We start from the raw sequence: 24288 nt of genomic DNA on the forward strand, positions 1-24288 counted from the left end.
AGTTGGGGGTGACTTTGCCTTGGTAGGGACCTCCTCCACACACCACATCCCTACAAACCTGGTTGAGTGGGATGTCACGGCCTACAAGACAACGCAAACAGTAGATAAGGGCAGACAGCGTTATGGCCCGAGGGGCATTGAGGTTGCCAAACACTTCAGGCCCAGTGCCACTGAAGTCAAATACTGCACTGCCCTGCAAAGAAGAGAGGCAGGAGAGAGGAGAGGTCAGCAGCCCTGAGCCAGCAAGGCCTCTGAGGCCAGACAGTCCCTCCCTAATAGTCCTGACCTGACTCAGGTTGATCTGTACACGGAGGCGGATGGGGGAGCCATCATCCATGTGGTCCTCCGCAGACACCTCCAGGGGCAGGCCCTGGACTTGCCGGGAGGTCCCAAAGGCCCGAAGCATGTCACGGACTGCCAACTCAGCATTTTCCTGGCAACGAGAGGAATCAGCTACACCTATGCCACCGTCAGAGTAGCCTGGCTGTCCTGAGAAAGGCTCAGCACTGCCCCAATGTACCTGTTCCCAGACCCACCTGAATATGGCCCATGTAGGCCTGCACCACTTCCAGACCATACTGCCCAATGAGCTCCCCCACCAACTGGATGCCCTTTTGATTGGCTGCCACTTGGGCACGGAGATCCGACAGGTTGTCATGCAGGTTCCTAGTTCCACTACAGCCAGAGATCTTGCCTGGTGCCCGCAAGGCCTCTGTCACCGCTGGATGGAGAAAAGGTCACCACTGAGTTATCCTCCAAATCTTGAGCCACCTGTTCCATAGCCACTGCAGACCCTGGGCAATGGAAGCCCTACACGTTGGCCCCAGCAGGCTCTTCCACCCCCTCTATTGACTCAGTGCCCTGAACACCCCCGTCGTTCTGCTGAGCCTTCTTTCTATGGGCCAGAATCCCAGGTCATGCTGGGCAGGCAGCTTTGCCAATAACCTCACTGAGGCTGAAGGTATCTGGGAGCAGGAGGGGAATAGATTCATCTCTTAACAAACTCCTCTCCCTCCTTCACCCCTCCTTCCTTCTCTAGGTCCCTCTTTCCTCTCCCAGGAGAAAAACCACTTCCCTGACATCTGCCACTTATCCTGCCCTCAGTCACTGCTGCTACTGGCCTTCAAGAGTATCAGGCATAGGCCTGTACCCTGCCCTCTGGACGGCAGGATACGCAGATCTGAATGAGGTTCCCCTTTCACCCTGGCAAGCAGTGCAGGTCTGCTAGCAGGACCACTCTGCACCACTCTGCCTTCCAGTCTGGGTCATGAGCCCCTGCTCCATACTTACACTGCCCCTCCACGATCTACTCCCTGCCCCAGCTCCTAGTGACCAGGGCTAATCATTTTGTGTTTGCTGTACTGAGAAAGGCTTGTGGTGGTTCTACTCCTGCCCTCCTTCCCTGCCCTCTCACCTCTCCTCACGCTGGAACACCTCTCTGACCTCCCACATCTGTGACCTCAGTTCAGTCTTGCCTTTTCCTTCCTATGGCTGCTCTGTGCCGGCTTAACGCAGGGCCTCCATCTCCCAGCTATCCAAACTTGATCTCTCGCTGCCTTCAAGCCCCATCCTCCACCCAGCTTGATGCTCAGCATCATTTAGGGAGACTTCTGCTGCCACACTGGACAGCTCCTCCCTGAGTTCCAGGTTACTCTAGGACGCCCATCCTCTACAGATGGGTATGCAGATACAGCACCGCAGGTCCCACTGAAAGTCCTTTGCAGCAGCCCTGCTGCTCAGGAACTCAGACCCAGATGCAGGCTCAGAAGACTCTCTAAAACCTGCAGCCCCTTACTCCTGGCACTGATCTGTGCGGTCCCTAGACACCAGTGTAGGCTGTAACAACCATGCACCTTAAAACAGGTCCTTTTCCCTCCTATACTCTGCCTCTTGGGTGCTCGGGCCAAGTTCTCCACTGAACCAATCCCCAGAACATCTTCCTGGTCCAGGTAGAATTATGAGTTCCTTATCAATTCAAAAGAGAATTTGTAACTGCCTAGTATGGTTACCACCTGAGCCTCAGGGCAGGACTGGGCTGGGCTGTATCCCAGAGTCAGCTGAGGCTGCTGCCAGCAGCAATGGTGCATCCCAACATGCTACACTCCCACCATGGTCCCATTCTTGCTCACCCTGCTCCTGGAAGACACCCCCTTGGACCAGCTTAAATGACAGAAAGACAGCACCCTCCTGTTGAAGTGTGGTGGAGTGGGGAGGCATGGAGCCTGGGGTAATGCCCCCAATGTCCGCGTGGTGCCCTCGGCTGGCCACATAGAACACAGGCCGTGTCTGAGCTGCCCAAAACACCTAGTGGGTAGAAACCAATGGTCAGCTATGTCAGCTGCCTTTGACCCCCTACCAAAAAGTACCCAGGCAATACCCCTCACCGGCGTGATGACTGTTAGGTCTGGAAGATGGCTGCCCCCTGCACTGGGGTGGTTGCTTAGTAGCACATCACCAGGGTGGAGGTCAGCCCCCAAATGCTTGATCTGAAAACCAGGAGGTAGGTGCAGTGGGGAAGGGGAAGCAGGGGAAGGGATAGTAGGGGGGCAATGTACCTGAAACTGAACGGTCTCCTGCATGGCTCCCAGATGCACAGGGATGTGGGGGGCATTAGAGACCAACCCCCCATCAGGCCCAAAAAGGGCACAGGAGAAGTCAAGGCGTTCTTTGATGTTGGTAGAAATGGCTGTACGCTGCAGGATGCGGCCCATCTGTTCTGGGGGCATAGAGTAACCAGGTACTCAGTGGCCAGCAATTTTTCCCATGTTCTGGGGGAAGACCAAAGTGGCATCAGGCCTACTTTGGCAGTGAAGCTGCAGTCAATGAGTCTTGACCTTTTGTGGAGGATACCAGCTTTCTCTCCAGCCTGCCTTCAGCTCCTAACCTCCCTCTGCCCCTTCTCTGCCTGGCATAGCAAGAACCTAGTTTTTAGGCACAGACACTGACCCTCTGAAGCACCTGGTCTGACCTCAAACAGATGGACTCACTGCACTAGCTGCTTCCTTTTCTGGGACATGAGGGCTCCTGTTCTGCCTGAGGCTTGCTGTTGTAGCAGGTGATGCCACTCCAAGGCCAGGGCCATCAGCCTGGTAACCATCAGGGATCCTTCTCTTCCCCTTGGTCATGCTTTTCCTTGATATACACCTTTCATTCCACTCCTTGTGAGAGGAGCCAGTGCTATCAGCTCCCTCATCTGTCTAGTATGCAGGGCTCCTATACAGCTAGTCTGTGGGGAGGAGAGACAAGGCCACTCACCAGCAATGCTCATGAAGCGGTGTGAGAAAATGGACAGCTGGATGGGGTCAAGCTTGGTGCCCACTGTACTGGGGGCCTCAGCCCCCACAGAGATGCGGATATCCCCTGTCTTAATCATCTCTGCCTGGCAACCTGGCTCCACAAGGATAGTACTAGGGGTAGAGAGTACACACAAGGGTTGCAAGGAGCCAGGACAGACACCCTCACAACCAGGGATCCCACACTCATGAGCCAGGGGACACTCCACATTAGGATCCTTAAGTACCTCAGGCTCCCACAGCCTTGAGCCAAAGAACCCTCCCCCACACAAGAGACCCCACAATTCACCTCTCCAAGGCTCCAACCAGGCCAAATCTCAGCCCACCTGTTGTTGTCAATGATGAGGCAGGGCCCCTGAAGCTGATGCCCACAGCTCAACTCTCCTAGCAGGTATACAGGTGTCTCCTGGTAACCTCCCTCAAAGTAGCACTGGGTCACCTACAGAAGGTATGAGATAAGCCATGCTCCTAAATCCAGCACCTTCTTTGTGGCCCCTCAAGAGGGCTTGGTCTCCCCTTCTAGATTTGACCCCATATCCCACATATGGGGTAACCAGTACAGACCAGGCCACCAACCTTGTCCACTCTTGGAGGGCCAGTCTGAGCTTTGGGAGAATCTGCCAGCTGAAGACCACTGCGGCCAGTGCCCCTCACTCGCACATTGTCAACCACCACAGGTCGCTCAGGGATAACAAAGCCAAATTCTCTCATGTACCTGTAACTCCCCCACCCCAGGGAGCCATCAGGGCAAAGGAGCTAGAGCTGTGGGGCACCCACCAGGCTCCCAAGATAAGAGGCTTATGTACCTTTCCACAAAGGCTGCCCCAAAGTCACCAGCCCGAGGCGAGTGGGCTGTGGCTGGATGCTGATGAGCAGATACCATCAGGGCACAGTCTGTGCCCTGGTAGCGCAGGTGCAAAAAGCTCTCAGTGCTAATCTGGGACCTACAGTAGGCAAGTAGAGGCACTCATTCAGTGGCCCTTAGGATACCTGTCCTGCTTTCTCAGGTGCTCAAAGTGTAGAGAACCTCCCTGATCATTGCCTGAAGGGCCCTGGACCACATGGAAAGTACTTGGGCAGTAAACTCACCAAGATTGTGGTAAGGATAATGAGGCCCTTTGCCCAGCAGCCCCAGGAGCCTACCTGGGGAAGCCCTGGGCCTGCAGGGCATCCACACACTGCTCTTCCAGGCGACTCAGCCTCTGGTCCAGCTGCACAAAAGTCTCAGGTATATAAGGTAGGGAGCAGGGCTCCTGTGCCTCGTGCACCACATCTGCCAGGGCCAGCCCCAATGCTGACAGCAGCCCACTGTGTCTGAGGACATGAGGAGGACAAGGTGACACAACAGTAAGAAAGCATCCCCCAAAGCTAGCTCCCGCAGTTCAGGATACGTGCCACTGGTACAGCCATGCCCAGACCCACCTGTGAATGTGCACAGTGTCCATGCCCAGGGCCCGGGCAATGGCGCAAGCATGCTGCCCACCAGCTCCCCCAAAGCAAGCCAGAACATGGGCTGAGGGGTCATGGCCTCGTGCCTGGGGATCCAGAAAGGGTTACTGACCTCTGCTATTCCATCCCATCCAGTTCCCCATCTCTCACCCTTTATGGTAAAACTGAGTGGGAGGTACGGGGGAAGGGGCAGAGCTAGACTAGAACAGGCAAGCAAGGATGACTAAAGGTTGATATACCTGTGTGAGAGCGCGGATGGGCCGGCACATGGCCTCGTTGGCCACACGCACAAACCCCATGGCCACCTCCTCTAGGCTCAGCGGGGAGGCCGGACAGGGCCCATTGGTCAGGAATATGTTGACCTCAGTAGCCACATTCTCCAGGGCCTTTCGGGAAGCTTCAGGAGACAGTGGCTGGTCCTCTCCCGGCCCAAAAATACAAGGGAAGGAGGCAGGCAGCAGGCGACCCAGGACCAGATTAGCATCTGTCACTGTCACAGGGCCCCCTAGGAGGCAGGCATAATGTGGAGATGGGGGCTGGAGGCAGAGGGTCAGGAGTGGGCAGCAGAGATGGGGCTAAAGGGGTGGGAGGGCCTGGGCAGTGTACAGAGGGCAAGATACACAGGAGCAGATATGAGCTCTTACCTTTTCGGTAGCAGGCAGGACCTGGATGGGCACCTGCTGACTCAGGTCCAACCACAAAGAGGCCAGACCTTGGGAGATGGAGGACTGCAATTGAAGTGGGGCAGGAGGAAGAGCTGGGGGTCTTGGCCAGGTGAGGGGGTAAGAGCTGACCTGAAGAAGAGGCGCGAACCTCCCCCAGCTGCCACTGTGTTGATGTCCAGCTGGGGAGCCTGGAGAGTGACACCAGCTGTGCTGGCCTCAAAGACATGCTCAAATTCCCCAGCATAGCGGCTCACATCCGTGGATGTGCCTAGAACAGGATGGGGTTCTGGGAGTTACCCAAAAGCCCACTTGCCCAACCGGCCTCCCCAAGACCACTACACAGTCTTTATACCTCCCATGTCAAAGCCGATGACAGGCTGACCACCCTCTAGCTGGTAGGTGGTGGCTGAATAACCAACCACACCTCCAGCAGGTCCAGAGAGCACAGCTCGGGAGCCGCTGAAAGCATCCATGGGTGCCAAACCTCCATCAGAGCGCATGAAGAGTACCTGTACGTCCTGTGAGGGGCAGGTGGGCAGTGAGGTATTTGGCAGTTGCAGGGGCAGGGTTGGAAAGAGGTATTCAACACCCTCACCTTCAGCTGGCCCTGGAAGCCACAGCGGAAGCTCTGAATGTAGCGCTGGATGGTGGGTGTAAGATAGGCATCTGCACAGGCTGTGTGCCCCCGAGGAACGATGCGCACCATTGGCATGGTTTCCGAGGAAAGGGACACATGCGTGAAGCCCAGCTCCCGAGCCAGCATGCCCACCTGCTGCTCATGCTGGGCCCACCTATAACAAAAACCCAAGGCACTAGGCCTCCCCTCATGGCCCTGTGCCCCACCACTATCACCTCTCCAGGCCCATGCCTCTCTAACCCACAGCAGGACCCCCACTCACGTGTAGGAGTGCATGAACACCACGGCCAGGCTCCGGATGCCCCGGGACAGGAGCCCTTCCAGCTTCCCACGCAGGGACTCCAAGTCCACAGGCTGCTGCACTTCTAGCAAGTCCCCTGTGCGACCTGTAGGAGCCCATGACCCTCAGTTAAAGCCTGCCAAGATCTGCCCACCCCAGACCCCACTGCCAAAGGCAGCACCCACACCTTTGACAGGTGACCCAGTACTTGGCTCGCCACGGTATAGCACGACACGCTCTTCCACCTCCAGTACCTCTTCATACAGGACTTCTGGCATGGGCACAGCCTGGGGGCAGGCAGAGGCTTAGGGAGACCCAAGCCTGAGGGTCTTTTGAGGGTCCTGTGTAGGTGGGGCAGTGCAGGCAAGGGAATATGTCCCAGCAAGCCAGCAGACAGGCCCAGGAGACAATCTGACAGGCCCAGCAATGATTACCCAGGGGCAGCATCTGAGGGGAATGTCACCAACTTTCCAGCAGCTTCTTCTGGACCCAACATGGGAGTAGGTTCCACCCCTAACCCTGAATGGGACTGACAGGTCCAGAACAAGGCATGGTACTGGCAGAACAGGGCACGAGGAGTCTACTCTGAGGGTAGAGGACAAAAGTCCAGCTGGCAGTGCACAGAAACTCCTGTCCACTAGTGTGGACTTGGCCCATCAATAAGCCTCCCAACAACTGCCCTCCCTAAGTTACAGCAACCCTGGGTGTACAAGCCACGTCCCCAGCACCCTGCTGCCATGGAAGTGCTCACCAGGTCAAAGAGGTCTGAGCGAGCCTGGGTGCCGATGTGTAGCAGGTCTCGGAAACCATGAGTCACCAGCAGAGCCACCCGTTCCCCCTGTCGCTCCAGTAGGGCATTGGTGGCTACAGTAGTGCCCATGCGGATGCTGGCAATGCGACTGGTGTCCAGTGGCTGGTCCCGGGGCAACACAATGCCACCTTCCTGGGGACCACATGGTCAGTATCAGGCCCCAAACCAGGCTCACTACCAGAGCCCTCTCCTCTGCCCAGACCTACCTGCTCCAGGATGCGGCGGATGCCTTCTGTTGGAGCATCTGCATAGTTGGCAGGGTCCTCTGAGAGCAGCTTCAACACTCGCACACGCCCTCCGGGGCACTGGGCAAAGACATCAGTGAAGGTGCCACCACGGTCAATGGCAAAATGGAAGCGGCCCTCTGGGTTACCCATGATAGTGTGGCTGGCACTTAGCAGTTGCCCTTCAATTGGTAGCCCTGGGAGAACTGGACAGAGGAGACTGTCAGTGGGAGGCCTAGGTTCACATCTGGGTGGGGCTAATCACCAAGCACGTGGGCCTAGGCACAGCTAGAATTATAAGAACCAGCTACCAAGGTGGCCAGCCCAGCACCCTGTCACCCCCACCTTCCCAGGTCTCAGGGTTCTGACCAGTCTGCCAGCCAACACCTCTGCAAGGAGCAGAGGAGGTGCCACTGGAACCTGGAGCTCTTGAATGGGGGGCCACGCTCTCCTGTCATGAAGAGCATCTGGACTGGCAAAGACAATGAGAGGAGTGCCTGTTCCTCACTTCCCTCAGCTTTTCCTGCCTGGACCTTACCGGACAAAAGGGTGGCCCGGGAACAAGGCCCGCAGTCCCGGACCTTGGCCTGAAGAGGAGGGGCTAAGATGTTGGCACCAAGGGCAGGACCCCTGCACAGGGACAACCTTGAGGGACTGCTCCTGGTCGCTTGGGTCTGCTTCTGAAGCTCGTGCTCTCGCTGGCTCTACCCCCACCCCGGGGAGGGGCCTGCTGAGTCCGCCCCACAGGACCGCCCCGCCCCACTCCACCCGGCTCACGGGATTGGTTGCGCAAGTCGGAGCCTGACCAGGAACATCTGGCTCACAGTCCTGGAGCAACCCTGGGGCTGCTGGGCCAAACGGGGCTCAAGGGCACCTTGGCTCTGCTGACTGTGCTGCCCAGAGTATGTGCTTTACACCAACCTCCTGGTGCCCAGGAAAACTGGCTACCCCCCAAGAAAGAACAGCCAATACATGCTCGGACTGCTCTTAAGCAAGAGAACTGGAGGGAGTGCCAATAGCAGAGAAAGGAAGCAGGCAACACAAAGAGCTGAGGTGTTTCAGTCTCCCTGTGGTAAGACATCTGTTGCTGGTCCCGCAGGCAGACATACACCCAGGCCAGAGGTTAGCACTGTAAGGACAGGGCCAGGGACAAAAAGGTGGATGGAGGTGGTTCCCAGGCATAAACTGCAAGTGAGACCAGGAAAGGTCAGGGATAGTTTCTGACCTTTACTGTTACTCTATGGGAATTATGCTCCAGTAAAACAGGTTCTCCTGGAATGGGCTGGCTGACCCTCTTGTACTAGTGCTAGGCCAGGTCCCTAGGCTTATTGTGCCACCATCAAGGAAGGAAGTCTTTTACAAGCAGAGGGATCTGGAGAGAGAACCGATGCGGCACCTGCTATCAGCCCCAGTAGAAGCCCTGGGATGTGAGCCATTTGGATACTGGTGGAGAGGAGCCTGGGCTCTAAACAAAAGGCAGGTAGGACACTTAGCTGCTATGAGGCAGCCCCAGAAGAGCAGCTGTTTAGACCTGAATGGTCAGCTGAGCCCACCAGCCTCACCTAGCATGCCAGCCTGATGCAAGCAGGGTGAGACAAACCACAGCCCACCTCTCCGATGGTCTCTGGTGACCCTCAAGGCCTGCTTGGGCCGAGGAAGCTTGGATGGAGTGGGCTGGCTGGGTATTAGGGTTAGAGAAGTAAGCTCTAGGTAGCACCTCAAGCTGCAACAGAGCTTTCCAGGATCCTTCTGGAAGCACAGATGTCCTCCATGTGACAAGAGATTAAAGGATAGGCAAAGGGATGCAGAGTTTAGAAGGAACTGGACCCAGTGCCCAGTCCAAGTTGCCATAAGAAAGATGCAAGAGATTTGACTCATCAAGGTATGGCATCTGACTTTCCAATCTTGCCTGGTGGCTACCTTTGGCTACTCCCATGACCTGTCCCCTCCCCAGGTCTTTTTGCTAGGTTTCCCTACTCTCCAGTCTTTCTTGGGCCAAGCAAGGTAGACTAACACACACACCCCTAGTCAGGTACTGAGTCTAGCAGCAGACACACAGACCCCACTTCTCTATTAAAGGGGAGCTGGCCACTTTCAGATGATCACCTTCTAAAGTGCAGTGCCCCCCCCCACCATCCCCTGTACTGTTCAGCTGCCCTTGTGTCTGGCTAGAGCCAGAACTAACAGTGCAGCCAGGATGCAAAGGTTCATGCTGCAGCCCTGAGCAGCCGTGAGAAGCAGCTGTGGTCAGCACCCCACTTTAGTCCAGGACCCCAACACAGGCCTCATAACTTTCCAACCACTCCCCATTCCCCTGTGAGCTGTCTTTCTTATTCCTCCCAACCTCAACACAGCCTTCCCTTAGGCCATGACCATTCAGAAGAGAATTACTCAACCCCATCCACAGCCATTGCCATCTGCTGCCCTCCACTCACCCAAACTGCCTGCTTATGCCCTTACCCCAAGTACTCTCACAGTCCACAGGTGTTACAAACACATCCACTAAGGGCTCTGCCCCCACAATCCCCTCCAGCAGCACACAGCTGCTCTGCTCCCTGTGGAGCTGCCCCTCAAGGTCTCCCACTCCCTGTTCCTCTTGCCTCCCAGGTTTCTCCTGACCCCTCTCCATCAGAGATGCTCTAAGACAGACTGATAAAGGCCCAAAACCTCAGTTCTTGTGAAAGGATTTTGCCCCAGATGGGACACTGTAGCCAGTGGGAAGCTAGGAGGCGGAACCAAGGGGCTTTATCTTGAAGTCACCTTCCCCGCCCCCAGGCAATTTACCTGTGGCGCAAAATGAATACCAATGGGCTACCTGTGCATCGCTAATATCCCTTAGGCACCACCCCAAACCTAAGCTACATATATGCCCCTACACGTGTCTGGCGGAGAGAATGCCAGACCCCAGAGGGTCATGGAGTCTCTCCCTACATTCTTAAAATAAAGGCCGCTTTTATTTCATATTTCTTATCTTTTTAGCCACACTAAAAATTCTATCAGATGGTTCCCTGACCAGAACGGCAGACGAGAGACTGCTGGTGAGTCCCCTTGCCGTTCAGGACCAGACTGCATACTGGATTATTTCCTCACTTTTCAACACTTGGGAGCTGCTAAACTTGTCACTGCTGGTTTGCAAACAACACCGGTCTAATTCATTTACCACAGGTGAGCAACCTCCGGAGATTACTCAGAGCTGGGCCAGGCCCCATGCGTGTTTTCTTATTTCCTGGACTCGAGTGGCGCTCTCACATCCCTAGACAGCCCCAAGGCAGAGCTTTTACTGTAAGCTCTCACGTCCCTTAGAGTCTTTAAGCTCTCACATCCCTTAGAGCCTTTACGCTCTCACCGTTACTGTAATCCACAGGAACTCCACTTGTGCCTCTGGTGATGACCGAGAAACACAAGCTTTGGAACCAATTACCAATTACCGTCTGGTCTAAGAGGTTAAAAGGTGACGACTTGACCTGGTTAGGTCACAGTCCATTGCCTCACCTGACTGTGACTCCATGGGCCGGGCCCCACACCAGATTTTCTTATCTTGGGGACCACTTTCTGTCCCCCCCAAAAAAATCTCTATTTATAGGTTATCACACTGGCGACAAGTTTACAAAAACTCTCCATGTTTGGGCCTTTATTTTGAGAATGTGTCTTTCTCTCCCTCTGCTCCTCCAGGATCCTTCCCCCTCCCCACACCTAGGAGATAACAGTGTCTTTACAGGTTTTCAAAGCTTTCACATCATCCTCCTTTCCTCTCTCTTCACCCATTTCTCAGTCCCACTGCGTGCTGACCCACCTTTCCTACCGGGATGGGGGAGGTGCACCAGGACAGTGTTGGGGGAGATATATGCACGCTGCTCTGGGCCCTCAGGACCCTCATCTCCATGCCCTGCCCGCCCTATACACCCTGCCTACCCTGCATGTGCCAGCCCCCACCCTGGATGCTCCGCCCACCCTCCATGTTCCTCCTCTGCTCTGAGTGCTCAGTGCGTCTCCGGAGTAGTCCCAGCCCCCACCTCCAAGAGCCAGTGCACCTCTGAGCACCAGCACAGTAAAAGAGACAACAGGTCACAACAGACAATTCATTGTTGCTGATCTGATGGTATATTCATGCTTTCAAATATAAAATTGGGGTTGTTTCTGCTGTCTTTTTCTTGTGTTCCAGCCAAACAATACAAATCAGACCAACATGAGTAAACCAAATACTAATTTTGAACAAAAATTTATGTAATGTATGATGACAAATGTTTTCTTTCAGATCTAGACATATGCTTAGAGATGTTTCACAAATTTCTTCAGTGTTTAAATGTTAAAACACTCATGGTTGATAGCCACTTAATGTTCTATGTTAACACTTACTGCCTATATTGTACCATATTGTTATCAATCTTCTAGATGTTTAACAACTGAAATTAAGAGGTAATTATAAATTCCTTTTGCTGGAAACCACTAGATTTTTTTTTTTTTTGTCTTTTTGATTTTTATCGGTACCGGGGATCAAACTCACGACTGCCTGCTTGCAAGGCAGGCACTTATGCTGCTGAGCTAAATCCCCAGCCCCCAAAACCACTAGATCTTTTCCAGAAAAAAAGTTACATGATGCATACAAAACAACAAGACCAACACTGGGGCAGAGGCCATGCTTGATCTTTTCCCAGCCTGTCTGCCTGCCCTGGCTCCACCCTCCGCCAAGCCATAATTAACTGTACTCAACTGGCATTAAATGACACCATAGCTGATCTCTCTCCTAAATAAAAAGGTAAAGTTAATAAAACAGGCCATTCTCCAAAAATCAGATGGCATTAGACATTTTAACAGCATAAAGAGATACTTATATAAAGTTATAATCATAAATACCTTGTTGATTGTATTATTTGACTCCTGCATACTTAATTAATTCTACAGATACCTTCTACTGTAGACTAGATCCCAAGACAAAAGGCCCTCAAACCCCACAAGAGACCTTCTCAATATGGCTTTTCATGTTTTCAACCACAGAGATAAAAACAAGATAACAATCTGATCTTTCAGCAGTGACACTTGGAGCTCTGAGACAGGTAAACCGACACAAGGTGGAGCTGCCTGGGCCTCCCCCCCATGGACCATGCCTCGAATGCAGCAGAAGGAACATTGGGCAAGAAAGTGCCCCATCCTGGCATTCCTTTGAGACCTTACCCCAGGGATACTGGACTGTCCTAGCCACCAGAGAGTGAGTAAGCCATCCTAACTTCTATCCCTCACAGAAAATGCCAACACTGCCAGATTCATCGCTGACAAATCTGCTTGGACTTGCTGCTGAAGACTGATGGGGCTCGGGGTTTACAGCCCCCATTAAGGTATCCTTCTCAGAGTCCCAAGTCCCACTAAAAGTCTCAGGTAAGACATTCTCTATACTTGTGGACATGGGGCCATGTATAGGGTTCTTCCTGAGCTTTCAGGCTGCTATATTAAGTCCTCAGTCTCTATAGGGGTATTGATGGCCAACCTATGCAGCCTGTATAGACAGGGCCTATTTCATGCAGGTTCCAGACTGCTTCTTCCCAGTCCACCCAGTGGTGCCAAACCCTCCCTCAACCACTCACTTTACAGTCCTAAATCTTTAAAATGCCTTTTTATTCCTATGTGTTTATGCAGAGTGACCCAGACACTGAGGCTTCAACAGCTTACACCTGTTATCGCTAATAAACCTCTCCTCAGGGGTATATAGCACCCCTTCCTTTCTTATTCACCAGTTTCTCAGACACAACCCTGGTCCAGACTGACAGATAAATTTATCTTCTCACCTTTGTTTATACTTTTTCAGGGTACATAAAAGCCTTTACCACAACCAGGGAGACTGCTAATATATTTACTAAAGTCCTATTACAGCAAATCATCCCAAGGACTACAACCAAGTTAGAGCAGCCTATACCTGGTCTTCTTGGCAACCTCAACAGCAGTCAAAGTCTCTAGACTGCCATCCTGGTTTCACATCACTCAGGCTAAGTGGTGCCCTTCCAGCCCTAAATCTAACCATCCTTTTGCCCACTCGTCTCCACCTCACCAAGGCCTCACAGCCACAGCTCTCAGGCTGTCATGTTTTGTTATCCAATTTGGTTCCTAATTCCTTATCCTTTTTACAGCAGGACTCTCAACAGGATTTCCTAAAGACTCCCACAGCATGCATACCAGATACAAGTCTTACCCACCTACCCTCTTAACTTTTACCCGTTCAGATGGAGGAATAATCACCTCTCATAACCCCACACTTACCATGGCAATGAGTCTATCTCAACATGGTCCTAATAAAATGACATATCTAAATCAAAGACACCTTTCCTTCTACCTCACCTGGGTCCTTAAATATGATAGTGGCCTGCCTCCTCATAACACCTTGTTTTTTTGTTTTTCCAGTCTAACATATGAGCATTCACCAGTGATACAGTTGTCCTGGTTAAAACACCTGGCACCAGATTCTACATGGCATCAACTGTCATCCCATCAACAATCCTAAACCCCACTACAGCACCCCCTTTCAGCAGGAAACAATAAAAAAAAAGAAAATCTTCACCCTTTTTCCTAATAATCAAAAGACAGGAATGAAAGGATTTTGCCCCAGATGGGACAATGTAGCTGGTGGGAAGCTGGGAGGTGGAACCAAGGGGCTCTAGCTTGAGGTCACCTTTCCTGCCCCTAAGCAATTTACCTGTGGTGCAAAATGAATACCAATGGGCTACCTGTGCATCACTAATGCCCCTTAGGCACCACCCCAAACCTAAGCTAGATGTATGCCCCCACACTGTGTCTGGGGGAGAGAATGCCAGATCCCGGAGGGTCATGGAATCTCTCTCCACATTCTTAAAATAAAGGCTGCTTTTATTTCATATTATCTTTTAGCCATGCTGAAAATTCTACCAGAAAGTTCCCTTCTGTGCTAAAAATTCTATCACTTGGTCCCCTCCGGCAGCACCCCCCTCATACATGCTCCCCACTCCTGTCTCCTAGGAGCATTTTGCCACTTCCTGGAGTGCCTGGGTGGTTCCCTCATGGTCTCATTCTCCCCCTTGGTAATGTCACGGTGCCACAGCAGGGATGAAAGACAGTACCAGGCCTTATAGGACCCACTTACCTGCCCATTTGAGTCTCCCTTTGCTCTGCCTGGCCCTACCCTTCCCAAAGCACAGCATCCATCTCTTAAGATCCTAGGGCTGCCTCTCTGTATGTCCATCCCAGGAGTGGCTCCCCCTTCCAGCCCTCACACCCCTTTCTCATCTGGCACATGTCAGACTGCTAAAGTCCTGATAACTTTTATTTTCAAGTTATATATTCAGAGCCTGACCTGGTTCATAGCCCTATCCTGGCCAAATTTCTGTTCTTTCTCTCCAAGAGGGGGGCTGTTTCTACCCTCCAATTCAGGGATCCCAGAGAGCACAAGATGAGGGGACAGAGTCTGCCCTCAGGTCCATGTAGCCTACAGGGTCCTCCTGTTCCCTTCTGCCCTCTGCCCTCTGCAACAGAATGCTGGTCTTAGAGCAAACTTGATGCCACTTCACGACCTTTGCATAGACTACAGGGCTGGAAAGCTGTCCCCCCACACCTGGTGTCTCCGTTTGCTCCAGCTCTGCTCAGATGTCATTTTCTAAGAGATATTAATTACCTCCTCCCTTCTTAGTGTACTTCCTGAAAGAGCCCTCTCCACCCTTTTCCTTGGCCTTGCTTCGTATCCTTCTACCTATCAACAATGCACAAGTCACACTCTTGAGTGTGCTTTACTTTTTTTTTTTTTTTTTTGGTATGGGGGATCAAACTCACAACCTCGTGCTTGCCAGGCAGATGCTTTATGCCGCTGAGCTAGATCCCTGGCCCTTGGGTGTGCTTTTGCAAGTGCTTTTATTATAGGCAGCTGAGTTAGTTAAAAATATTATAGGCAGTCAGACAGGGCTGGACCCTCAAAGGGGCCAGAGTAGAACTTTAAATACCTCACAGCCTTGGAAGAGACCATCACCTCCTGCTGTGCGCCAGATCTCAAGACAAAAGGCAAAGCAAACAGAACCACATCCTAAGGATCCACAGTCCAAATACTTCTCTGTTACCCTAAGGAAGTCCGGAGTCAGTATCCCACCCCTACAGGAAGAGTCACTGCTGTGAAGCATGCCTGCTTACTATGGGACTCACTCCCCATTTGCTCCTATTTAATCAATTTTACCTGAGCAATTAATCTTATTGGTTGACTACAGTTCGGTCCTGCCTTATGCCCACCTTGTAAATTCCCATTTCCCTCCACCTTTGACCCATTTAACTTCATGATTTTACCCTATAAAGGTCCCTAAAAAGACAGAGTCCCTGGCAACCTGCCTGGGACCCCTTTTGTCTCTCTCTCAGACAGAAGCGTTCTTTCTCTCAATAAATATATTCTGCTCTTAACTTCTGTTGTTCCTAAAATTCATTCCTTGATTTTAGAGAACACAAACTCTTACTAGTCATAGCAGGTTGAGAGTTTCATTCCCTGATATCTTTTGCCTAGCATCTAGGCCGTGCCACTGCTCACCTCTCTCAGCATCCTTGAATTTGATTGTTCTACGCCTGAGCACCCGGGGACTGGGAGCCACATCTGCCAAGAAACCTGAGTTACAGAGGCCTAGGCTGCTGGCCCTGCTCCTGAGGACTAGCTTCAACTCCTGGTTCTCTTGGATAAGCTGCACCAGCCGTCGCAGCTCTTCATTCTCCTGTGCCAGCCGCTGGATCTCTTGACGCAGGCCCTCATAGCTGCTGAGGAGGGACATGCCCAGCAGGAAGGCATGCAGCAGGCTGGCAGCTGGTGGCTAGCCAGGGACGGCAGATGTCGCTATTGTGAGGTCAGCAGCTGGCTCTCCTGACATTCCGCAGTTTCAGGACCAACCACCCTAACTAGCATAACTAGGCTGACCTCTGACTTCTGGTCCTCAGCGCCTCATCACTAGTAATGCTCAGCCTTGTCCCAGGTTTCTGGCTCTCTCTGGAAAGTCTTTCCTGGAAAATGGAAGCTTCTTTGTCCCAGTCAGGCCTGGATGTGGATTCAGGTATTTCCCTCAACCATTCACCCAGCTCCCCACTGGCCACCAGCCATGGCCTATTAACCTCCATGCCAGCACAGATCTAGGTAACTGGGTATGGTCAACTTTGGTTGTGTGGTACCAAAAAGGGTCAGAGAGGATGAACCTAAAACTATGCGTGGTATGTTTTTGGTCCAGTGACCTACCAGGGCAGGTCAGCGTCCAAGACTGGTTGAACCAAGAGGCACCATCTAGAAGGATGTGGAAGGGCCTAGCAGTGCTGATGATGCCACGGGATGCTTGCTGTGTGGTGTGGGTCAGGACAATGGCACATAGAAGAGCTAGCACATAGGCAGACATCCTGGAGAATGCACTACACTCGGGCCACTAAGAAAAGTTGAGAGGAAGGCATCAGGGAATCCTCCAACAAGGCTGAATACCTGGACATGAGGACAAGAAGTTACCTGGGCAGGAGGACCTGCCCCAAGGGTGACAATGCTTTGCATTTCAGGTATTTTTTTATTCCTATTTAACTTATGATACAGGGTCTTTATCAGCCACTAAGTTGGTTGGGCTCCAGCTTGCAATCCTCCTGCCTCAGCTACCAACTATGGTGGTTACAGGGGATCTTGTTCCATCCGATTTGTTTTTCGGTGGTGCTGATAGGGGCTGAAATAAGGTCTTGCTTTGTAGCCCAGACTGGTCTCAAACCTCTGTAATCCTCCTGTCTCAACCTCTAAGTGCTGGGATTATAGGTGTTATATACCATGGCTGGCTCCAGTCTATCTATTAGTGGGATGGTTCTGTGTACACAGTTTAATTTTTGTGTTCTTATATTCCAATAGTAATTACCACTTATTTCACATTATCATTTACTTTTGTACTTGCTTGGTAAGCAGAATTTCCACTTGTTAATTTATGGGTTTTCTTGGGATTGCCACGTGCCTTCCAGGGTACAGGAAACCAAGACAAGTAGTTCTCTCTGTGATGACCAGAAGTGGGAAGACATTGATAAAGAGTCATGTTGCTGCTTGGTTACTGTTAGCCTTATGGAAATATAATAATGACAATTTTTTTCTTTTGGTACTAAAAATGAAACTCAGGACCTTGTGCTTTCCAGGCAGGCATTTGTGCCACTGAGCTATATATTCTCACCCTGTAATGACAATTTAAATAATTTCCATAATTAGATAACCCCAATCCCAAGGAATGCAGGGTATTTTGCCCTAAAAGAATGAAGGCTTGGGGCTGGAGGTTTAGCTCAGCGGCATAAGTGCCTCCCTTGCAAGCAGGCAGTCGTGAGTTCGATCCCCGATACCGAGAAAAATGAAGAATGAAGGCTTGAGCCAGGGATTTAGCTCAATGGCATAAGCGCCTGCCTTGCAAGCACACAGTCATGAGTTCAATCCCTAGTACCAAAAAACAGAATGACAGGCTCAGTGAGTCAGTAACCACCTCAGACCTGATAGCCAGAGGTAGGTGATTCGAAGAAGGCCCTCAAGGCTTCCCAAGCATACACATGTACTCTGCCCACCTGTCTGTGAAAATAATAGACTTCATTCCCACAGGTTAGGTTAGGTTATTGCCAGAGCCAAAGAATAATAGGAGACCATCTTGATGTCCCTGACCTCATCCAGTAAGCCCCCCAGAGGACAAGTCTCTTCCTGCTGATGAGTGTCAAGATAAGATAAACTCCCTGCAAAGGACTGGCTCCTTTGCTGGAGATGTCACAAAGTGAAGACAGGACCATCTCTAAAAGATGACACACCAAAACCCAACACTGAAATCCCTGTTTTCAACAAGAAATTCTTGAGAGGGAACAGAGAAAAAGACTAATCACATGTAAGAGAGCCCCGAGAGTTCAGCACTTGGCTCCTCCAGTGACAGGGTAGAAAGCAGAAGATACCAGTATTACACACTCATCAGAAGAAAATGATGTCAATTCTTCCATGTTCAAGAAAACTATCTCCTTTTTATCCCTCTATTTTAAATTTTTTAAAAAATTATTTTGCCAGGTATGGTGGCACATGCCTTGGAGGCTGACTCAAGAGGATGGCCAAGAGTTTGCAGTCTGCCTGGGCTACATAAGCAAGTTAGAGGCCAAACCTTGCTCTTTTTATCACCCCCCTCCAGCATGGCGCTAGGGCTACCACTGAGCCACAGCGATAGCCCCCACTCCCACAAAAACTGTTTTAAAAGTGAAGGTGAAATAGACAGTACAAGAAAAAGGTAAACAAAGATAGAAAACTTGTTAGTATACTTACCTCACATGAGATTTTTATAAAAGAGAGTTCTTGCCCAGTGTAGTGCACGTCACTGTAAACGGCATTGTGAGAGACTGAAGTAGGAAGATCTCAAGTTCAAGCCCAGTTTGGGCAACTTAGCAAGACTCTATGTAGAAAAATAAAACCTGGGTTGGAGATGTAGTTCAGTGTGAAGGTGCTGTATTCAACCCCAGTACCACACACACGTGGTGGGAGAGTGGGAGAGGAACACGTCCAAGGTCAAAATCTTCAGGCTGAAAAGACAGTCATTCAAATTGAATCCTCTCAGTGCAGCCGCGCTGCACCCAGGCTTCCAGTCTGTACCACCGTATGTGGTAACCTGCAAAGTAGGTTGAAGAGGCTCAGGGCCTGGCTGCAGAGTTGCAATGTTGCAGCCTGTGCAGTTTTTGTAGGACACCTTTCAGACCTGGGATGGAAACTGGAGTCTCACACCACAGACTTACTTGAGCCTGCCTACTGGCAGAAGCTGCCCCTCCCTGATTGCTAGAAGAGACGGGGCGGTGGCCCCTGCTAGGGCACAGATGCCACTAATATCACTATCACCCTTCCTGCACTTGCTTCTCTGGTTCAGCAGATGGAGCTAGTGTCCCACCCTTGGACCAGCTTTGCTGGGAGAAATGCTAGGTAGGCCAGCATGGTGACCTTGTAAGGCAGCTAGGTGACCTTCTTGCTCAGGGTGTTGACCAAAGGGCACACAGCAAAGTAAGAAGCATCTGTGCAAGTTCAATAAGTCTTGGTCCTAGCTCTGCCCAACTGGTGAGCAGAGTTTCCACTCTGGGAAGAACAAGCTGAGGGATAAGGCCTACAATCCTGCCACCCTACCTGGAGCTTCACAGGCTTTATCAGGAAGGTAAGGGCGGGGAAGCACAGGCCAAAGGGCACCAGAAGACAGCTCAAATCTTTTTTTTTTTTTTTTACACTTTTTTTTTTCTTTTTCTTTTTATCGGTACCAGGGATCAAACTCAAGACTGCCTGCTTGCAAGGCAGGTGCTTATGCCGCTGAGCTAAATCTCCAACCTCCGACAGCTCAAATCCTGATGTGGGACCTTCAGCACCTGAATCAACAGCCACAGGGAAGGGGCAGAAGAGCTTGAGTTTAACAGTCAGGCCTAGCACTACGAACACTACTGACACAGTTATTTATTGTTTACTTGGTGTCTATTGCCTTAAAGTTAGGTTGCCCGTTAGTGAGTGAAAGCAAAACTGACTTCATCAGCTAGATTAAAATACAAGCTATTTGCATGTGTTTTAAATTTAGAGCTATGGCATCCAACTAATTTTACAGTTTTTTGGTGAGAGGAAGTCTTTGGAATTCATGGATTTAAAGTATTGAGAGAAAAGCACAGAACAAAATATAATTACAAGACTTCTTATATCTTTAAGATTCTTAGATATTTAGGAGGAGCCTAGGAGGAAAAATACTTGGGCTGAAAGACAGTGTGACCTTGGGTAAGTCTGTGTCTTGAAGCTTTAGTTTTCTAGTTTCCTCAAAATTAGTTTCTTCAAAATGAAAATTTCCTCATTTCCTTTCTACCTATCTTCGTTACTTTTTTCTCATTGCTGAGACAAAATATCCAAAACCCAAAGTTAAAAAAGAAAAGGTTTATTTGGCTCACAGTTTATAGAGGTTTCAGTTCATGCCTTGGTTGTTTCAAAGACAGGGTGGTATGAGAGAGGGGCATTGCAGAGGAGAAACAGTTCATAGCAGGCAAAAGGCATCAAGGCAGCAAGCAGCCAGCTTTCTGTACCTTATATTTTATCCAGGCTACCCACCCTTAGGTAACATTCACACCTAGAGTGGGACATAGCCTTAACCCTAGCATCACACACTCTATATCCAACCATTTCAGACAAGCTCTACCTTTGTCTACATGAGGCTTTGGGGGGACATCTAGATACAAGGCATAACACTGTATTTTTTTTCTAGCCTACCTCAAAGCCTATAGATTTCCCCACCTTGCTGTAGCCCACCTAGCCAATAATCCCACATGATTTATGACTTTTTTTTTGAAACAGGGTCTCACTATATAGTTCCGGCTGGCCTTTAGACTCCTTGTGCAGCCCATGCTGGCCTCAAACTCGCAGGGATCCTTCTACCTCAGCTTCACAAATCCTGGGATTACAGGCATGTGCCACCGTTCCTGGCCTATAACTTTATTTTATTTTATGATTTCTCCCATGGTAGAACATCTCATTTGGGGTAACTTGAATCTGTGTTTCTGGGTCACGGTCACTCATATTTGGCTCATGACAAAATATTACATCTTTTTTGGGGAAGAGAACAAGAAGTCACCAAGAAGCAAGCCCTCCCTGCAAACTGATACCACATGCAGGCCACTGAGGGGACAGCCTGAGGCTTAGGAGATGCTACCCCTTCTGGCGCATGGGTTGGGAAACAAGAACAGCCAGTATCACTATGCTGTCTCCCCTCCCCTCCCACTGTAAGAGATCACTGATTCAGAGAAATACAGGCTGCCTGGTGATAGGTATTGAGGTGAAATACAACTTAATGCTTCAGTTCAGTGTCTTATTGACTTTTTAGGTCTAAAGCTGGTACTTTGATCATCTATTCAGATGATGGTAACATGTAGCATCTATGGGAGAACTCCTTTTATCTTTCTTTTTTTTTTTTTTTTTTTTTGATACCGGAGATCAAAGTGCTTGCCAGGCAGGCACTTATGCCACTGATCTAAACCCCTGGCCGGGATCGCCTTCTGAGGGTAATTCTGTATTGTCTTGTTTTGAAGCCCTGTATCATATTCATTGCTTTGTTGATTCTGTTCTGTTTTGTCTTGTTTGATTTTATTGTATCCGATGGCACAAGCAGCTATTTCAAAGATAACAAGATATATTATGGTAGCCACTTTGGATTTACTATTACTTTTTTTTTTTTTTTTTTTTTTTTGCCTTTTTTATCGGTACCAGGGATCGAACTCACGACTGCCTGCTTGCAAGGCAGGTCCTTATGCTGCTGAGCTAAATCCCCAGCCCTATTACCTTTTTTTTTTTTAAGTCCTTTATTGCATTCATTGTTTTTTTACTGGTTCTATTCTGTTGTGTTTTGTTAGATTTTTTACTATTTCTGAAGGTATCTGCAGCTATTTTGAAGACAGCAGGAGTCATTATGGTAACCATTGTTGATTTCCTATTGTTTTGAAGTGCTGTGTCACTTACACGGGTTTGTTTTGATTGGCTTTGTTCTGTTTTGTTTTGCTTGGTTTTATTTGCTTTAAAATAAAAATTAAATACATTTTTTTTTTTTTGGTACTGGGGATCAAACTCATGACTGCGCACTTGCAAGGCGGTGCTTATGCCGCTGAGCTAAATCCCCAGCCCTTAAAAACATCTTTTAAAACAGTCATTACTTTAGATCAACACACCTATCCCTGAGCAAAAGGGTTATTAGTTTAAACCCAATATGGGCAACTTAGTGACTCTGCAAGACCCTGTCTCAATGGGGGCTGGGGATTTAGCTCAGCGGCATAAGCGCCTGCCTTGCAAGCAGGCAGTCATGAGTTCGATCCCTGGTACCGATAAAAAAGAAAAAGACAAAAAAAATTAATAAAAAAAAAGACCCTGTCTCAAAATAATAATGAAAAGGGCTGGAAGTGTAGCTCAGTAAAAAGGCCTTGGGTTCAATCCCCAGTACTGCCAAAGAAAGAAAATAATGACAGAAATTTATTTTCCTACATTTCTGGAGGCTCAAAATCAAAGCTGAAAAAAATCTATTGTAATCCAAATATTGAACATTGTAATCCAAGTATTATGATCCCTTTTCCAGTTCTCCTCATAATCCAAAAAGTTGTATTTGTAATCCCATTGAAACGTTATTTGAATCCCGGCAAGTTAATTCCAATGTACCACCTTAAGTGCAACCCATGGCAAAAGTAAAGACACCAAGATATATTCAAAGTCAAAGGGAGCCCAATACAAAAGAGGATGTGTGGACAAAGTCCTACATTTCAAAAAGAAAACCTAAAGGGCCTTAAAATCCTATGATTCATATGAAAGAAGTCTGATAGAGGGTTCTTCAAATTTAACCAAGTCCTAAAAGTTTATGGGATATTCCTAGCACTAAAGAGGCTAAAGGAGGATCATGAGCCCAAAGCCATCCTGGGGTTCATAGCAAGTTAGTTCTAGGGCAACTTGGGCTATAGTGAGACACTGTCTAAGAGAAAAAAAATTACAGGATATTATCTGAAGGAGCTGCTCCCTAAAAGCAACTTATCTAAACTACAAGCAATAAAAATAAATTTTGATCAAACATGTTAGAATGGGGCTAGGGATTTAGCTCAGTGGCATAAGCGCCTGCCTTGCAAGTGTGTGGTCATGAGTTCGATCCCTGGTACCAATAAAAAAGGAAAAGACAAAAAGAATTTTTAAAAACATGTTGGATAATTTATCTTCTATAGATAGTAACACCAGAAAAACACTGTCATCTTCAAAAGGTATCAGAGTATGCCTCCAAAAAACGTAGGGTAAACATGTTAGAATTAATTATATGTTAGGGTTAACTAATAGAATGTTGGTTTTCTGAATTTTGTTATGTTTGTGGAATTTGCCATCTTTTGAAAGTTTTGTTGCATGTTAGGATCAATCTTCCTACTGTATTTTTTTAATTCTGGATATATAATCTTTTGTTTTCCTTGTACTTCCTTGCAGAACAGAACTACCACACCAGGCCAAAGACTCCTCTCCTTCAAAAGGCAAATCTGCAGAACTGGCTGCCATCTGGGAACATGGTGTTGGCATGATTCCCATTACCTGAAATAGTGGCAAATTCTAAATTTTTCATGCAAATAAATATAGCTTATGATGAATACTTTCATTTATTCTGACTCAGGAATCTGAATACCTACAAGAGGGTGCCCGTGCAGACAATATGTCATAAAAAAAAACCCAGGCAGGAAGTGTCTATCTACATTCTTTCAGCTAGATAGCACCACACCCATGCCACCTTTGTCCTGTCAGAGTGCCCAGGGAAAGGGCTGTGGAAGCTTGCACTTGACTTTCTTTGGACTTCATCCCATGAACTTTTTTCTTTACATTATTTTTTTTTATTGGTACTGGGGATCGAACTCATGACTGCCTGTTTGCAAGGCAGGTGCTTATACCCCTGAGCTAAATCCCTAGCCCCCAAACCTTTTTCTTTGACTCATTTTCATTTATTATTTTCTTAGTAAAAAATATTAGCCATGCTGGATATATTGCTCAATGGCATTAGTGCCTACCTGGCAAACACAAGGTCCTGAGTTTGATTCCTGGTACCAAAAAAAAGTCTTAGCCATTAGTGCCTACATGCTTAGTTCTGAAGAGTTAAAACATTCAGGAAACCCCTCTTACCTTGTCACTCAGTCAGAACAACCAGATGTTCTGACTTGATAGGGAAGTTGTGATCCGACGTCCCCAAAAATAAGACCACCATGAACTATTGACCCTGCCAGACAGGATATGAGTTTTCAAAAACATCAAGCCACCTGCAGCAGATAGCCTACACCCACCAGTAAGCAAAGGACACGACCCCTATTAACCAATGCCATCTGCTTCTGTAACCAATGCTTGTTTTGAGGTTTTCGGCTATATATACTCTGTACTCCCTTACCCGGGGCTGTCTCCCGCTCCCCTTTCCCACCGGA

The 24288-nt window shown here is 49.3% G+C and overlaps 1 protein-coding gene and 2 long non-coding RNA genes across 12 annotated transcripts in view; 2 read left to right on the forward strand and 1 right to left on the reverse strand.

Annotated features, from left to right (window-relative positions):
- The window catches only part of Oplah (5-oxoprolinase, ATP-hydrolysing), a 33541-nt gene that overhangs the window by 1407 nt on the left and 7846 nt on the right, over positions 1-24288 (reverse strand). The window contains exons 1-22 of one of the 9 annotated variants that reach the window (XM_003463681.5): positions 7898-8086; positions 7342-7565; positions 7076-7267; positions 6512-6611; positions 6307-6430; positions 6003-6198; positions 5760-5925; positions 5537-5675; positions 5387-5454; positions 4982-5247; positions 4716-4828; positions 4437-4607; positions 4100-4237; positions 3870-4008; positions 3620-3732; positions 3256-3407; positions 2556-2716; positions 2385-2486; positions 2130-2304; positions 537-721; positions 287-433; positions 59-193 (exon numbers count right to left, since the gene is read on the reverse strand). In XM_003463681.5, coding sequence (XP_003463729.1) covers positions 59-193; positions 287-433; positions 537-721; positions 2130-2304; positions 2385-2486; positions 2556-2716; positions 3256-3407; positions 3620-3732; positions 3870-4008; positions 4100-4237; positions 4437-4607; positions 4716-4828; positions 4982-5247; positions 5387-5454; positions 5537-5675; positions 5760-5925; positions 6003-6198; positions 6307-6430; positions 6512-6611; positions 7076-7267; positions 7342-7512 — 3153 coding nt within the window. In that variant the 5' untranslated portion in view covers positions 7513-7565; positions 7898-8086. Of the gene's footprint in view, positions 1-58; positions 194-286; positions 434-536; positions 722-2129; positions 2305-2384; positions 2717-3255; positions 3408-3619; positions 3733-3869; positions 4009-4099; positions 4238-4436; positions 4608-4715; positions 4829-4981; positions 5248-5386; positions 5455-5536; positions 5676-5759; positions 5926-6002; positions 6199-6306; positions 6431-6511; positions 6612-7075; positions 7268-7341; positions 7566-7728; positions 8087-18631; positions 18779-24288 lie in introns of those variants that run through there. The other 8 variants (XM_063231242.1, XM_063231243.1, XM_005000875.3 and 5 more) reach the window with 8 other exon arrangements.
- Positions 8172-14224, forward strand: LOC134471679 (uncharacterized). 2 transcript variants are annotated; one of them, XR_010041268.1, is made up of 4 exons: positions 8172-8431; positions 10339-10524; positions 12600-12732; positions 13750-14224. It is a non-coding gene; the product is annotated as an uncharacterized LOC134471679 (long non-coding RNA). The 2 variants fall into 2 exon arrangements; XR_010041267.1 differs by having other exon boundaries at positions 12600-14224.
- On the forward strand, positions 19241-23480 carry LOC111755175 (uncharacterized). Its single transcript, XR_010041266.1, has 4 exons — positions 19241-19502; positions 19606-20101; positions 21721-21779; positions 23315-23480. It is a non-coding gene; the product is annotated as an uncharacterized LOC111755175 (long non-coding RNA).

Source organism: Cavia porcellus, unplaced genomic scaffold, assembly GCF_034190915.1.
Source record: "Cavia porcellus strain 051 isolate PalLab524CR breed Dunkin Hartley unplaced genomic scaffold, mCavPor4.1 scaffold_19, whole genome shotgun sequence".
Classification (NCBI taxonomy): Eukaryota; Metazoa; Chordata; class Mammalia; order Rodentia; family Caviidae; genus Cavia; species Cavia porcellus.